Genomic DNA, 15,947 nt, shown 5'->3' with positions numbered 1-15,947 from the left:
AATGTTGATTCAGTTCATTTCAGCAACAGTGTTGATGTTGCAAAGTTATTGTTATTATCAGCTCAGTTCTGGTCACTAACAGTGTCAGTGCAGTTGAATCAATAATACTGCTAAATATTATTTTAAAACAAAACAAACAATGTTTCAGTTCTTCAGACAAGGTTTTATTTGAATGTGAACGGTACCTTGGCAAGCTTCTCCTGGAGTTCTTCCATCTTTACTTGTTGCTCTGCATTGGTCTGAGACATTTACAAATAAAGAAACTTAAATACAAAAACAGCTGCATTAGCAATTCATTTCCTGCACTTAAAAACAGCATGAATTTACGCTCCAGACTGGTTAGTGCTGGTTGATCCAAACGGCATTTTGGTTCATTTACCATGGAAGTATTGTCAGTTAGGCTAGTTAGGAAAGAAATACTGTATGTTGGTCTTCTCAAATAATGAGTTGTCATATCGGATGTACCTTTTGCAATTTGGTCAGAAGTTCTTCCATCTCTGCTTTGCCTTGCTCTTTAGCCTGCAAATTAAAAATACAGACTGATCGCATCTCATCTAGCATGCATCAGCAGGATGGTTCTTGCTCTGAATGTGAACAAACCTTTTGAATCTTCTGCTGGTATTCCACAGCCTTCCTCTTGAGCTCCTCGCTGGTCTGGCGGGATTCTTTCAGCTCAGATTCGTACAGGTCGCTTCGGCGGCGAGCGGCGGACAGGTTCTCCTCTAGCTGACGAATAGACACACGCATTTCCTCCAGCTGAGCGTGGTACTCCTGCAGGGACATAAATGGTTAAAATGGCACTTTAGTTACTGAGGGACAAGTCCTCTGTGTCTATGTCTATAAAGAATAGAAACATGGTCAAAATGTTTTATTATTTAGCTCATATGGACAAGTACTGTAAGTAGCAGATGCTTTTATCCAATGTTTCTTTCAGTGCAATTTCACAGCAGACACATGAAGCATGTTTTGATGGATTAGCGTGGGAGTGTTAATTGCATAAGTTTATCTGGTGAAATTTTTTTTTTTTTTTTTTTTGGTCTCTATGTTATGTCTTTTTTGTGCAGCACGCCCTCTGTCCAAGCCAAATTTCTCCCACGGGAGACGAATAAAGTTAACCTAACTTGCTAAAAAAACTTTAAACTGTCAATCAGACGACAGAAGGCATGTAGTAGATTTAATAGATTAATATTCCAGGGTTCAAAATGCCACACCGTCCATACAACTGAGAACCATAAAGGAATCAGATCGGGTTCATGCAACCCATTTCGAATGCAGCACTAAGCAACCCGTTTCGTGCAAAACGGCAGAATCAAATAAACCTGGCGAATCAGAGGACCTTTGTGAAAGCTTGAGGCAGAGGAGATGAAATCAGTCTGAGTAACCAACCTCGGGATACAGAGAGAGAGCAGCACATGAAAAGCAGAGCGGAGAAGTGGATACATAAGTGTGCTGAGTGGGTGAAAGGCCAGCGAGTGGGCGGACACAGTGAGTGTGCCAGCCCGAGTCCGAATCGGTCCTCGTCGTTTCATCAGCCATTAGCTACAGGTCACAAATCGCATTCACGCCACGTGTAATGAGGCCACAACGAGACGTCTTATGCCGTTTAACGATAAACGGAAGCCTGGGGATATGTTAAAGGCGAAAAGGAAATCTAGCATGACAAGCGTAGGAGATAGAATCAGTAACTGTCTGTGTTTATTAAACGTTGTTGTAAAGCATGTTGGACATGCTCATGTGGAGATCAGGTAATTTGCATCCATAAAAATTAACAATCAAAGGAATAGGAAACCGAAAATTAAAATTTATTAAAAATGTATTCACCCACAGGACATTCAAGATGTAGATGACTTAGTTTCTTCATCAGATTTGGAGAAATGTAGCATTACATCACTTACTCACTAATGGATAGTAAATGGGTGCCGTCAAAAGCTGTGTGTTTGTAAAAAACAAATAATAATTAAGATGTTTTAATATCAAACGGTAATATCAAAATACGAGTCCATAATATTGCTACCTCAAGTGGGGAAAAAAAAACAAAAAAAAAAACATACTGTCTGAACCAGGAGAGAAATACAAAACAGTCCAAAACAGTTCTAAACAAATATGTCAGAGAATTTTATTGTGAAAAGGACGTGGTATGAACTTTTTTTTACTGGATGAAGGGTTATTATGGATTATAGACTCATATTTTGGCCAGTAGTAACGGATATCAAAATTTAAGTGATGGATTTGTTTTCTACAAATGCAGTTTTTCACTTTTGAGTTGTTGTTTATTGATGGACTAGAGTAGTGTGGACTACTTATGGACTATTGTGATGTTTTTATCAGCTGTTTGAACTCTAAATAGCATATTACTACTATGTTTCTAGCATGATGAACATGTTGCTGGCATCTTTTTAACATGATTAGCATGTTTCTGGCATGACTACCATGTTTTTAATATGTTTCAAGTCTAATCAGCATGTTTTTAGGATGATTAAGATGTTGTTAACATTTTAAAGCATGATTAGCATGTTGTTAACATGTTTCTAACACGACTGATATGTTGCTAACATACTTTAACATGACTGACATGTTGTTAACATGCCTTAACATGATCAACATGTTGCTGACATGTTTTTAATGTGACTAACATGTTGCCGGCATGTTGTTAGCATCTTTCTATGATGATTAGCTTTGTGTTAACGTTGCTTACAGGTTTCTAACAGGATTAGCATATTGCTAGCATGGTTTAACATTATTTATGAGTTGCTGGCATGTTTTTAGCATGTTTCAAGCCTTATCAGCATGTTTTTAGGATGATTAAGATGTTGTTAGCATTGCATGTTGCTGACATGTTTCTAACATGATTGATTTTAGAAACTTGATGTGGTTAGCATTCCTTTAAATGGTTAACATGTTACTGGCTTTTTTAAATGTGATTAACATGTTGCTGGCATGTTGTTAGCATCTTTCTATGATGATTAAGATGTTGCTAGAATGTTTTTAGCATGATTAGCATATTGTTAACATGTTGCTAACATGTTTCTAACAGGATTAGCATATTGTTAGCATGCTTTAACATGATTAGCATGTTGCTGGCATGTTTTTTGCATGATTAAGATGTTGTTGGCATGTTTATAACATGATCAGCATGTTGCTAGCATTATGACGGCACCCATTTACTGCAGACGATCCACTGATGAGCAAGTGATGTAGCTCATCTACATCTTGGATGACCTGAGGGTAAGGAAATTCCGAGCAAATTTTAATTTTTTTGGTGAACTATTCAAACGGTTCTCAATTCCAATCTTCGCCTGTTTCTCTTATCACTTTGTGTGTAAAAATGCTGCAGGCCATGGCGTAGCTCAAATCCGTGAATGAATGTTCCAAAGAGAAGTGAACTTCAACGGAACGGATTTCCCGTGCACAGGAAGTAGGAAGCAGTGAACACTGTGCAGGGACCATGTCAATCGAAACTAATAAGCTGATGATCTGAATCAGGCGTCTTAAGAGAGACATACAAAATATGCAGAGCAAGGGATTGCTAGAACTGAAATTGAGAACCGCTGAACTGCTCCTTTAACGTTTTTTGTTGTCCTTAATAATATGCAGCAGCCTTTTAATAAAAGCATACAGCACTTGAGAGTCTGCTATATTATAAAAGAACTAAGAAAAAGCAGTGAAGCTCACAAAAACAGGTATGGAAAAGCATGTTTGCTTTACATCACCATAATGAGAATTATAATTACGCACCAGAAACAACAGAAAAGAGGTGCTTGACATTTTGCAAAATTGCCTCCCAAATGAAAGTCATAATATGAAAAAAAAAAATCAGCTCAAAGTGAGTCAACACAATCTTCATCTGTCAGTCCTCTATGCTAATGTGATTGCTTAATTATCAATAGTGAGCTAAATGCTCTCCTGCACAAATAACGTCTATCGTAACAATGACATTTTGCCAGAAAGTGCCTGGAATTTCAACATCTGCAATGGTTGCAGGCACTAAAAAAATCCTGAATGCAACACTCATTCATGAGAAAGAAAACCACAAATGAGATCTCCTGAATACATCAATTGTTTCTTCTAAACGACAATCAGACTGAAACAGAAAGCAGAATGATGCTTTAGCTTAAATTTAACATTTTTCATATCTTGCTTTGAAAATTCAGAGACACAGCACTTCATATATCAATATCAGGCATTAAAAAACCATATCGATCAAACACAACAAACTCAAATGCATCTCCTCTAGACTTTAACAGATCCTAATGTCTTAAAATGACAAATTTGGCTCATTAATGTCCATTTATTTTAAAAGAAACATTAAAGTTTGTATTTAGAACAATAATTTTGTAAATTCGAAGTATAAAGTTAGTTCAAATGAACACTTGCCTTAGTTCATGACTCTCAGAAACTGAACGCAGTAAATTATCAAACATTTTAGTCTTTTAAGACACCATTCACATTATCTGAAGCAACTTTCAAATGAGCGAGTCCACTAAAAGCCCAAAAGCTAAAAGCCAAAGCACACACCAAATCTGTTGGCTGCTACAAGTTGCATCTGAACTGGAAATCACCCTTTAAAAGCAGCTCTGCTCTGAACTGACAGCTTAATGGACCGATTCCCCCCTGAGTTTAACAAACTTCAGAAAATCATGAAATGAACAAGGCTTTTCTGTGTGTGCGTTTTGGTTGTAAATTCTACAATACAGTCATTTGCCTATAGGGATTTAAAAACAAAAGCTTTAGCAAAAGCCATTAACAAAAACCTGCTCCAAGACGAATCAAAACAGTACAAATTTTGATTGGAAGCAAAAGAAATAAATAATAAACGGATGAAAATACAGCACTAATGAAGAAATGAGCTACTACTATCCCATAAAGCAGTGCGACTGACGCAATAAAATTAGGCACAACAAAATGTAAAACAGCTAATTAAAAGTTATTTTAAGCTATTTTAAAATATATTTTAATTTATTTCAGCTGGTTTGTGTTTGCACGTTCCATATATCCTCTTAGTATGTGGCGACAAGTGATAGTCTTTAAGAGGGAGTCATTAAGGTCATTCACTCAAATGATTCTTTCAAACATACTGATTCATTAAGCAAGGACACAAGTGACTGCTTTTAAAGGAGAAGTCCACTTCCAAGACAAAGATTCACATATAATGTACTCACCCCCTTGTCATCCAAGATGTTCATGTCTTTCTTTATTCAGTTGTAAAGAAATGTTTTTTGAGGAAAACATTTCAGCATTTTTCTCCATATAATGGACTGATACGGTGCCCCGATATTAATCTTTCAAAATGTTGTTTACATGTGTCTTCAAATGATCCCAAATGCGGTTGTAAACGATCCCAGCTGAGAAAGAAGAGTCTTATCTAGCAAAACGATCTGTTATTTTCATTTAAAAAAATAAAATTTAAATACTTTTTATTCTCAAACGCTCGTTGGCGTTTGCTCTCCTTGAACTCTGTGTATTCTGGCTCAAGACAATTAGGGTATGTCGAAAAATCAACTTCAAAATTCATTTCAAAATCATCCTACATCACTGCAGAAGTACTGACACAGTCTTTCAAAGTAAACATGCAAAGAAGATCAAACACCCTTAACAAACAAGGTAAAACAGCGATATAGGATGATTTTGAAGTTGAGGGAGAACATGAGATGGGAGTTTTTCAACAAACCCTAACTGTCATGAACCGGAACAAAAACAGTTCAGGCAGAGTAAGACAAAACGAGTGTCTGACATTAAAAAGTATATAAAGTATATACATTTTTTTGAAAATAACACATCGTTATGCTAGATAAGACCCTTCTTTTTCGGCTGGGATTGTTTACAACCGCATCTGGGATCGTTTGAAGCCGCATTTAAACTGCATTTTGAAAGTTCAAAATCAGGGCATTGAACGAGTCATTGAATCATTTATATAACTGATTTATTTCTAAAACACTCGATTCATTCCACAAAGAAACACTTTATTTCTGCTTCTGCTTTGTCTTTGTTTATAAATATATTTTCTTGGCAGAGCAAAAATAGAGAATATAATTAATATATATTAATATAATTGGAAGCAAACATACATATATACATATATACATACATATATACATATATATATATATATATATACACACATACACTCACACATTTACTATACATTTACTATATATATATATTAATATAATAATATATATTGCATGCGTTATTAATAACTTCTTAACGCATATAACAGAAACAAAAACCAAAAGCAAGGCAGCTTTCATTTCATATTGACAGTTTAATGTCATTTATTTTTAAATTATTTTCGTTATTAAATACTCATAAAAAAAAAACATTGGCAACACAAAGCATTTATTTATGCATCATAAAGGTATTCCTAATGTACGTCATAATATATTGTAATTTCATAAATAACTGCAATCAAATTTAAAATGCATTATATTTGAATGTTTGTTTTTCATTTGTTTTAATGTATTATACTTTCTAAAGGTGTAACAATGATTAGATAAGTATTATAATGTATCACAACTGTGGTTACAATTATTCATTATATTATGCATTGCATTACAAGGCATAATTAATGCATTAAAGCTTAATTTATAATGCATTATATATAAGGGCTTTAAGTAAAGTGTTACCATATTATTATTTATGCAACGTTGAATCAAAATATTTATTTCTAAAGCTACTTTTTGTAATGGCTACTCAATGCTTTTCTCATCTAACACAATAATGACTTTAAATGATCTCTGGGGTGATTTCTCAGCCAAAATTGATGTGTGATTAATTAACGGCACATCATGTAATTAGATAAAAACAAAAATGTAATTGCTTCATAGACCTAAAAATATTTATTTATTTAGATAGTTAGTTTTATATAGTTAGTTAAAGGAACATTCCACTTTTTTTTTAATGGGCTCATCTTCCAAGGCCCTTAGAGTTAAACAGTTGAGTTTTACCGTTTTCAAATCCATTCAGCCGATCTCCGGGCCTGGCGGTAGCACTTTTAGCATAGTTTAGCACAGATCATTGAATCAGATTAGACCGTTAGCATCTCGCTCAAAAATGACCAAAGAGTTTCAATATTTTTCCTATTTAAAACTTGACTCTTCTGTAGTTACACTGTGTACAAAGATGGACGAAAAATGAAAAGTTGCGATTTTCTAGGCTGATATGGCTAGGAACTATACTCTCATTTCTGAGTAATAATCAAGGAACTTTGCTGCCGTACCATGGGTGCAGGAGGCACAACTCTGCATCTACACACCTTAGTGCCGATCACTTTCAGGCACTGCGTAATATTATTGCGCCTGTTGCACCCATGGTACAGCAGCAAAGTTCCTTGATTATTACGCCAGAATGAGAGTATAGTTCCTAGCCATATCAGCCTAGAAAATCACAACTTTTCATTTTCCGTCAGTCTTAGTACACGATGTAACTACAGAAGAGTCAAATTTTAAATAGTTTTCAAGTTTTATTTTCAAAAACACTCCTTTCCTTTAACACTCTTTAAAAAATAGATATACACTACCAGTCAAAAGTTTTTTAACAGTAAGTTTTTTAATGCTTTTTCAAAGAAGTCTCTTCTGCTCACCAAGCCTGCATTTATTTGATCCAAAGTACAAGACAGTAAAATTTTGAAACATTTTTACTATTTAAAAATACTGTTTGCTATTGTAATATATTTTAAAACGTAATTTATTTTTGTGATCAAAGCTGAATTTTTAGCATCATTACTCCTACATTACAGCCACATGATCCTTCAGAAATCATTCTAATATTCTGATTTGCTGCTCACAAAAACATTTATTATTATTATTATTATTATGTAAGATGAGTAGAATTTTTTTCAGGTTTATTTGATGAATAGAAAGTTCAGAAGAACAGCATTTATCTGAAAAAAGAAATCAAAAATTCAAAGAATCCTGAAAATTTTTTTTACTCAACTGTTTTAAACTGTTTTACTGATAAGAATAAGAAAAAAAATGTTTGTTAAGCAGCAAATCAGCATATTAGAATGATTTCTGAAGGATCATGTGACACTGAAGACTGGAGTAATGATGCTGAAAATTTAGCTTTGATCACAGGAATAAATTACATTTTAAAATATAATTACATAGAAATCAGTTATTTTAAATAGTAAAAATATTTCAAAATAAATCAAATAAATGCAGGTTTGATGAGCAGAAGAGGCTTCTTTTAAAAAAACATTAAAAAATGTACTGTTCAAAAACTTCAAAAACTTGTTTATAAATTCATAAATATAACAAAACACAAAGAAAATTTTACTCTATGCAGCAGAGTTTAAAAGCATCAACTAGTAGCAAAGTTTGGTGAAAGCAAACTGAAATTTTATCAAACTGAACCATTTGATCAAATCTGTAGGATAAATGGAAAGTGAACACTTCATTTAAAGCCTGATTGCTGCTAATTTGAGACCTTTGCCGGCTTGTCACGACAGCATTTCCACTGCATCTGCATCCTTCACATACCATTTTTGTCTCCATGGCAACCGCAGTGCGATGGAGCCTGGCTCTGGGGGAGACGTGCAAGAAGCGGCAGAAAGCAGGCTGTTTTTCCATTATGTCCTTACTTTCACATCTCATTCTTCAGTCCTACATTTTCCATCACTTTGTGTGTGGCTGTAAGTGGCCGTGGCTATTTCAGATAGTGTTTGAGAAGCTGAGATGGACAGAGATCATTTGTACTCATACTGTGGACTATCAGCAGGGCTCTTATTAGCAGACGCCTGTGAAGCTCTATGGGAATCATCTGCGAAATCTGTGAAATGCTCACTCAGACCCCCCAGTGCTAAACAAAGACACGTCACAGAATGCTCCTGTATATAAACATACTTTAATGAACCACAGTGCACACTATCCTGAAACCTCTGGTTATGTCAGTCAGGTACATAAAATGAAAACTCAAAACGTTTTCTGCTTTATAAAGTGTGTTTATGTTGTAATTTAATTCATTAGTGCATAGTTCACCCAAAAATGAGCATTTGCTGAAATGTACTTACCCTCAGGCCATCCAAGATGTAGATGAGTTTGTTTATTCATCATGTTTGGAAAAATTTAGCATTCCAGCACTTGCTCACCAATGGATAGTGAATGGGTGCCATCAGATTGAGAGTCCAAACAGCTGATAAAAATGTCACAGTAATCACAAGTAATCCACACCACTTCAGTCCATCAGTTAACATCTTGTGAAGCCAAACGTGTTTGTAAGAAATAAACCCATCAAGACTTTTTTACTGCAAACTGTTGCTTTGGATAAAATCCATAATAACACTTCCCCCAATGAAAACGATCATCTCCTGTTGTCTTGTCACACTTTTTTGGAACTTTTTGGACAGTTGTGGCTTGAAAACGGTGCTTTATGTGCATATTTCTCTCCTGATTCAGACAAAACGACCTTTTTCACTGGGGAAAGCATTATTATAGATATTATTATAGAGGACTTTTATTTAAGCCAGTACACCACTCCATGGACTGGAGTGGTGTGGATTAATTGTGCATTATTATGATGTTTTTATCAGCTGTTTGGACTCTCATTCTGACGGCACCCATTCACTGCAGAGGATTCATTGGTGAGCAAGTGATGCAATGCTACATTTCTCTAAATCTGAAAAAGAAACAAACTCATCTACATCTTGGATGACCTGAGGGTGAGTACATTTTCAAGCTATTTTTTGGTTTTGTTCCCCAGGGAATGCATAAACTGATAAATGTGTATACAGCTTTGAACGCATTAACAAAATTTAAGTTGCTTTGGATAAAAGTGTCTGCTAAATCCATAAATGCAAGACAAAAATACTGATTAAGAAACTTATCTTTGCAGTTTACTGAGCTCTTCACTCATTAGAATAATCTATAGTCAATAAAGCACTACAGTAATGCCTGAAATTAACTCAAACCTGTTCTTTAATTTCCTGCAGTTTGTTGCTCTGCTCCCGTATGTCGTGCAGGAGCTGCAGAGCTTTATCATCCTCCTGCGACACCTCCATGCGGGCCTGCTCCAAACTGCGCTTCAAACTCTGAAATACACACATAAAAACAAACAAAAAGTCTCACAAACCAAGCCGTGCAGTTCAGATCACGCCACATTTCCACATGTTAACAGTAAACCTACGCTGCATTCGGTGATATAGGTGGCCAAGTCTTGTTCTAAGATGGTTCTTTGGGTTTCTGAAGCCTTGAGCTCCACGTCCTTCTGCTGCAAAACTGACTCCAGGTCTGACATCTTACGCTGCACTTTGGAAATTTCCTGCTCCATCTTTTAAAGAAAGGAAACATCAGTGCACATATGAGGGACTGAATTATCCCTACACTCTCAAAAATAAAATTGCTTTCAAAGGTTCTTCAAAGCGATGCCATGGAAGAATCATTTTTGGTTCCACAAAGAACCATTCAGTCAAAGATTCTTTAAAGAAGCATCTCTTTCATACCTTTTCATAAACTAAAGACCCTTTGTTCACCACAAAGAACCTTTAGTGAAAACATAAAGGTCCCTCTATGGCATCATGAAGCACCTTTAGTTTTAAGAGTGTAACATAGGGTCAATATATGCAAACATACCTTTATATATGATTGTCTAGACTTCCTGAAAGATTTGTCTCTGAAGGTCGTTCTCTATGTGCTTGAAGGCTGAGAGACGAGGTCTGAATGAACGTGCCCTTTCTAAAAGGAAAAAAAAAAAAGAAGTTGAAGAACGCAAAACCACATTTAAACTTTAATTATACCAAAACGAACGAATAACACTTCTGTTGTTGATAAAAGTTGGTTTCCTGATCATCCACAAAGCCAGCAAAACAATTAGATGCTTCATTTCAGCTCTAATTAAGCCAGGAGATATGTAAATTGATTACATTTTTATATTACAAATCTCAGAAAACAACAATATGAGTACAAACAACAAATGATTAATCATTGCAATTATAAAACTGCACATGATTTGATTCCAAAAGGAAAAAGAAACATGATTCCAAGACACACATTTGATCTGCATTCAGATTAAATGTATTTATTATCCAACTACACTTTCTGAAGAACATCTGTCAAATCTGCAATATCACCACATTCATTCATCTTCCAATTGCTTGGAGAAGTCAATAAGATGCACTTTTTATTCAGTAAGGATGCATTAAATTTATTAAAAGTGACAGTAAAGACCTTATAATGTTACATTTATTCCTATTTCAAATTTTTTAGAACTTTCTATTCATTAAAGAATCCCAGAAAATAAAATGTATCACTGTTTCCACAAAAATATGAATATTCCGTTTTCAACACGAAATGTTTCTTGAGCAGCAAATCAGCATATAAAAATAATTTCAGAAGGATCATGTGACACTGATGACTGGAGTAATGATGCTGAAAATTCAGCTTTGCATTACATGAATATATTACATTTTTAAAAATATAATCCGATAGAGAACAGTTTTTTAATTTCCAACAATATTTAACTGTTTTTAACATATTTTTTGATTAAATAAATGCAGACTTGGTGAGCAGAAGACACCAAAAACGGTAGTTCATGTAACACAAGCGGTGCAGGATGAGCTCATAAACATCACTTCTCTATCATGGAAACCAAAAATATTGATGACATCATCTTGCACTCAAGGGAACATCCAATTTTTGTCCAGTCAAACTCTCTCTAGTCTCTAGAATGAGAACGTATACTGAATCCTTCTGCCATTTTGCTTTCCGAATCCCACAAAACTAAGTATTCACTGCATACAAGCTCAGCACGGAGCGTATAGTGCAGTCTATTTTTAACCATCCCAATCATATTAGATATGCACAGACTGTTTCGAACTGCCACTCTCTACTTGGCATCCTCGGAGATGGAGGGAAAAAATGAACGTCAGAAGAAAAGAGCTCCTAATAAAAGCACAAGCATCTCTACTCCTCCATATCATTCCCTCTCTCTCTCTCTCTCTCTCTCTCTTTCTCTCTGGCTTTTTCTTTCAGTAGCCTGAAGCTTTACAATTCAGCGTTAGGAGGCTTATAGATTACAAAACACACGCACACACAAAACCCAAAAGATGCTTATGGAATCGCTTTCTGATTCCAAAGCAGCGGTATGAACTCATGTTCACATTCACAGAAACGTGCAGCCTGCAGGAACACACACAAGGCAAACACACAAAACCTGCTGAAGGTCCTGTAACTCGGTTCACACATGTGCCATGCAGACTCAAACCCGTGACTACACTCGAATGAGTGTTTAACTTTCTCACATGTACATATACATTTATGATGTCATCATTTCTACCCTCGCAAAAACACTATTAAACAATATGCATGATCATGCATGATTTTTACTCTGATTTTTATGTCTTAAACTATCCTGTGATCAAAGTTAAAAAGTTTGAAAAACACATGATACTGCATTTTTCCTCAACTTTAAAACAAACTGCATCTAATACACCATTAAACGTACTGCGGGTTACATCACCGGGACATGCAAATGGTCATGCAAAAATATGATTATACTTCTGAAGCCAGCTGGATGCATAATTTAGTATGTGGAAAAGCAACACAGCGTTTCAAGATGAGGCATGATTTAATTATTCTGATCTCTCAGCTAATGCTGATCTCTGGGGCAGGAGAATAAGAGAAATTCAGCTGTAGCGAAATGGGAAACAAACAAGAAACTCTGACCAAAGGGGATGAAAATAACAACAGTTCTAAAAGCTGAATATTTTAAAAGCTATGACGCATTGACATGCTGAAGGCCTGAATGAATATAAAATCACTGATCATGGAACATCATGGAACGTTAATGTAAACAAGAGCTTGTGATGATTGACAGGTAAGGTTTAACTGATGTGTTTACTGTGTGAACAACTGGTCCGACACTTGACCGGCACTCTTTGATGTGGCTAAATATAACTAATTAACTAACTAAAAACAAACAAATAAATAAAAAGAAATTAAAATAAATACATTTAATAAAATAAAATTAACAAATTAAAATAAATAAATACATAAAGAAAGAAAGCAAGAAATACATCAATGAATAAAAATAAATCCCTTCAAAAAACAGAAAAGTAAAATAAATAAACTAAAATAAATAAATTAAATAAAATAAAATTAACAAACTTAAGTAAATTAATGAACAAAAAAATTAAATAAAATAAACAAAATAAAATAAATTCAATAAAAAAATTTAACAAATTAAAATTAACATGAAAAATACTAAAAAAACAAACTCAATAAAATAAAAATAATTAATCAAGAACGAACAATAAATTACAAACAAGTAAATATTCAATAAACTAAAATGAACAAAATGAAATACAATAAAATAAAATGCAAACAAATACATAATATTTAACAAAATTAAATTAAATTACAATAAATGTAATAAAATTAAACTAATATACTAAATGTAAATTTATAATGATACATAGTATATCAATAAATAAATAAAATTTAATTAAATGGAAAAAAATTGTAATTTAAAAATGAAAAATTACAAATAAATACAATAAAATAGAATGAACAAATTACAAACAAGTAAATAAATAAATACAGTAAATAAATATTCAATCAAAATGAACAAAATACATAAAATGTAAAAAATAAAACGAACAAATTAAAATAAATTCAATAAAATAAAATGAACAAAATAATATATTTTATATAATAATGTTTAATTTTCAAAAATCATGTTTTTTTATGATGTTTTATTGTGTTAGTCAGCTGCATTTTATTTAGTATTTACCTAATCAAAAAAAAAAAGTTTGATTGAGATAAATTGGAATGCACAATAAAAAAAAAACATGATTTTGGAAAATTGTTAAAACTGAGTTATCTGTTTTTGCAAATGAACTCTTCATATACATACATACATACACACATACATATAGATATATAGATAGATAGATAGATAGATCTTTCTGAAGGACCTGTTGCAGCAACCTCATGAATGCACAAATATGCAGATGCATGCATCAGGTGTTGAGGTCATGCACTGAGTTCACTCACAGTAACACTTTCTGTTCGTAAAGATCAAACAACACTCTGTTTCTCGTGCTTGTCTCTATATCTCAGTAACTCTATTGAACGGAAGCAGTCTGAGCTGCAGTCACGACCACACGATCCCTTTACTTGATCAACACTTATGTGTGAGTGCTCGCGTCAATCGCATTATTATTTCCCAAAAATAATATTCAGTTATCAGTGTGCGTGTGGGATCGTGTTTGAGAGCAGATGAAAAGCTCTCGAGGATTACCGAGCTTGTGCATCACGACACACCGCAGGCTGCTGCATGAAATCATCTCACTGTCAAACTTACATACACTTTCAGACAGCTCTGCATTAATGCTAATCACTGCATATCCTTAATGCAATTCAATAATTCTACAATCGTGCAAAACTGCATGCTGAACCTGCATATTATTTAGATTGTGACTAATAGGTAAACAAAGCTTATTATGAATGCTGGTTTTGGATTATGAGCGCAAAAAGAAGTAGAGATTAACTGAATTGACTAGCTATACTAATATTAGTAGGTTTAGCAAGGTTCAAGTCCCAAATGTTCGTTTATTTGCTTCAGCATGTGTTCTGAAACACAGCCAATCCAGTGTGAGATTCAGACAGTTTAAGTGGCTTAATAACAGCTTGAGCGACAGAAAGACACAATTCTCCTGAAATCTCCAACTGCCGGATTAGAAGACTTCACGTCAGTGGTAACAGAATGAACACAGGAAGTGATGCGGTTTATGGGCGTGTCTAAATGCAACTTTTTTGTTTGTTAACACATCTAAAAAATGATTGGCATTTGTTGATGCATTTCCCAGCAGACTGCAAATACATTATCGGATTCTTTCCAGTGGGGAACATAAAAACATCTATAAGAGTCTTCTGTAGCAGTGCATGGAGGGAGGAGGGAGAAAGAGAGGAAAGTGCTGTTTCCATAGAAATAAGTCCATTCTGTCACCTTCTTGCTACTCTTTTCCTCATACATTTCTATTTCACTACACCCACATACTGTATTTTTCTCTCTGAGCGCACTACAGAACGGCTACCTGAACTGTGCGGCCAGGAATCAATAAATATTTGATTTTGCTGAAGAAAATGTGAGTGGTGCAAAACTCTGTCACGATGCCAGGGTGGTTACCAGGGCATTGCAATGCGGTTTATAGGGTCAAAAGACCCCATCCTCTGGATTTTTCACCTGTTTTCTGGTGAAAATGGTGCATGTGATCACTTAATAAAGTACCAGCCCAATGCAAAACTTTAATACTTCAATAAGAGTAAGTCAGCAGCTGATATCAGAGCGGTTGTGCTGTACTGGGAATACTAATGACCAGCGCAGTGGTGATGTTCTGTACAGACCTGGTGTCATGACACACAGTGAGAGTTCACACGCTGACAGTGTTGGCATCTGTGTTGGCACCACTAGTCTCAACTCTCTCCCTTGCACCCATCTGAGAAGCCACCTGGACGTATTCTCAGCTTTTATACGATCACTAATGACAATATGCAACTAGGAGTCACATTGAACCGTTTACGGAAAAAAAAAAAAACTGCAAATCCACTTCTGAAATCTCTTTCTGTGATTCATTAAATAATATTAACACACTCATATCTTGTCAAAGACACTCACCCTAAAGGAGACCGGCTTGAGCTGCTGTTCCGCTGTGGATCCACTTTAGAGAGGGCAGGTCCGCGCGAGGGAAGCCCAAGAGTGTTGAGTCGTCCTGGGCAGCCATGAGCTGGAGAACAGGCATCTGTGGCTGGAGGTTTCTGGAGGAGTCATCCTCAGAGTTCTTGAGAAACAGAGGAGTTGTGCAGGAGAGACTGATCAGATACACTTGAGTGGGAAGAGAGAGGAGCACTGAGACGAGGAGGCAAGCGAGCTGTATCCTAGAGAAGTGACAATGAATCGTGCACAACCTTCTCTCTCTCTCAGTCTCTCTCTCTCCACTGCAGAAGCTCTCTATA

The 15,947-nt window shown here is 35.0% G+C and overlaps 1 protein-coding gene across 8 annotated transcripts in view; it reads right to left on the bottom strand.

Moving 5' to 3' along the window:
* LOC127170111 (citron Rho-interacting kinase) overlaps positions 1 to 15,947 on the bottom strand; it is an 86,206-nt gene extending 70,259 nt beyond the window's left edge. For all 8 annotated transcript variants that reach the window (XM_051117891.1, XM_051117893.1, XM_051117895.1 and 5 more), the window contains exons 1-7: positions 15,610 to 15,947; positions 10,566 to 10,667; positions 10,120 to 10,263; positions 9,905 to 10,024; positions 601 to 771; positions 466 to 519; positions 186 to 239 (exon numbers count right to left, since the gene is read on the bottom strand). In XM_051117891.1, coding sequence (XP_050973848.1) covers positions 186 to 239; positions 466 to 519; positions 601 to 771; positions 9,905 to 10,024; positions 10,120 to 10,263 — 543 coding nt within the window. In that variant the 5' untranslated portion in view covers positions 10,566 to 10,667; positions 15,610 to 15,947. The remainder of the gene's footprint in view (positions 1 to 185; positions 240 to 465; positions 520 to 600; positions 772 to 9,904; positions 10,025 to 10,119; positions 10,264 to 10,565; positions 10,668 to 15,609) is intronic.

The sequence above is a fragment of the Labeo rohita genome, chromosome 8 (genome assembly GCF_022985175.1).
Source record: "Labeo rohita strain BAU-BD-2019 chromosome 8, IGBB_LRoh.1.0, whole genome shotgun sequence".
In the NCBI taxonomy this organism is placed as follows: Eukaryota; Metazoa; Chordata; class Actinopteri; order Cypriniformes; family Cyprinidae; genus Labeo; species Labeo rohita.
This window is presented reverse-complemented; position numbering and strand designations above follow the sequence as displayed.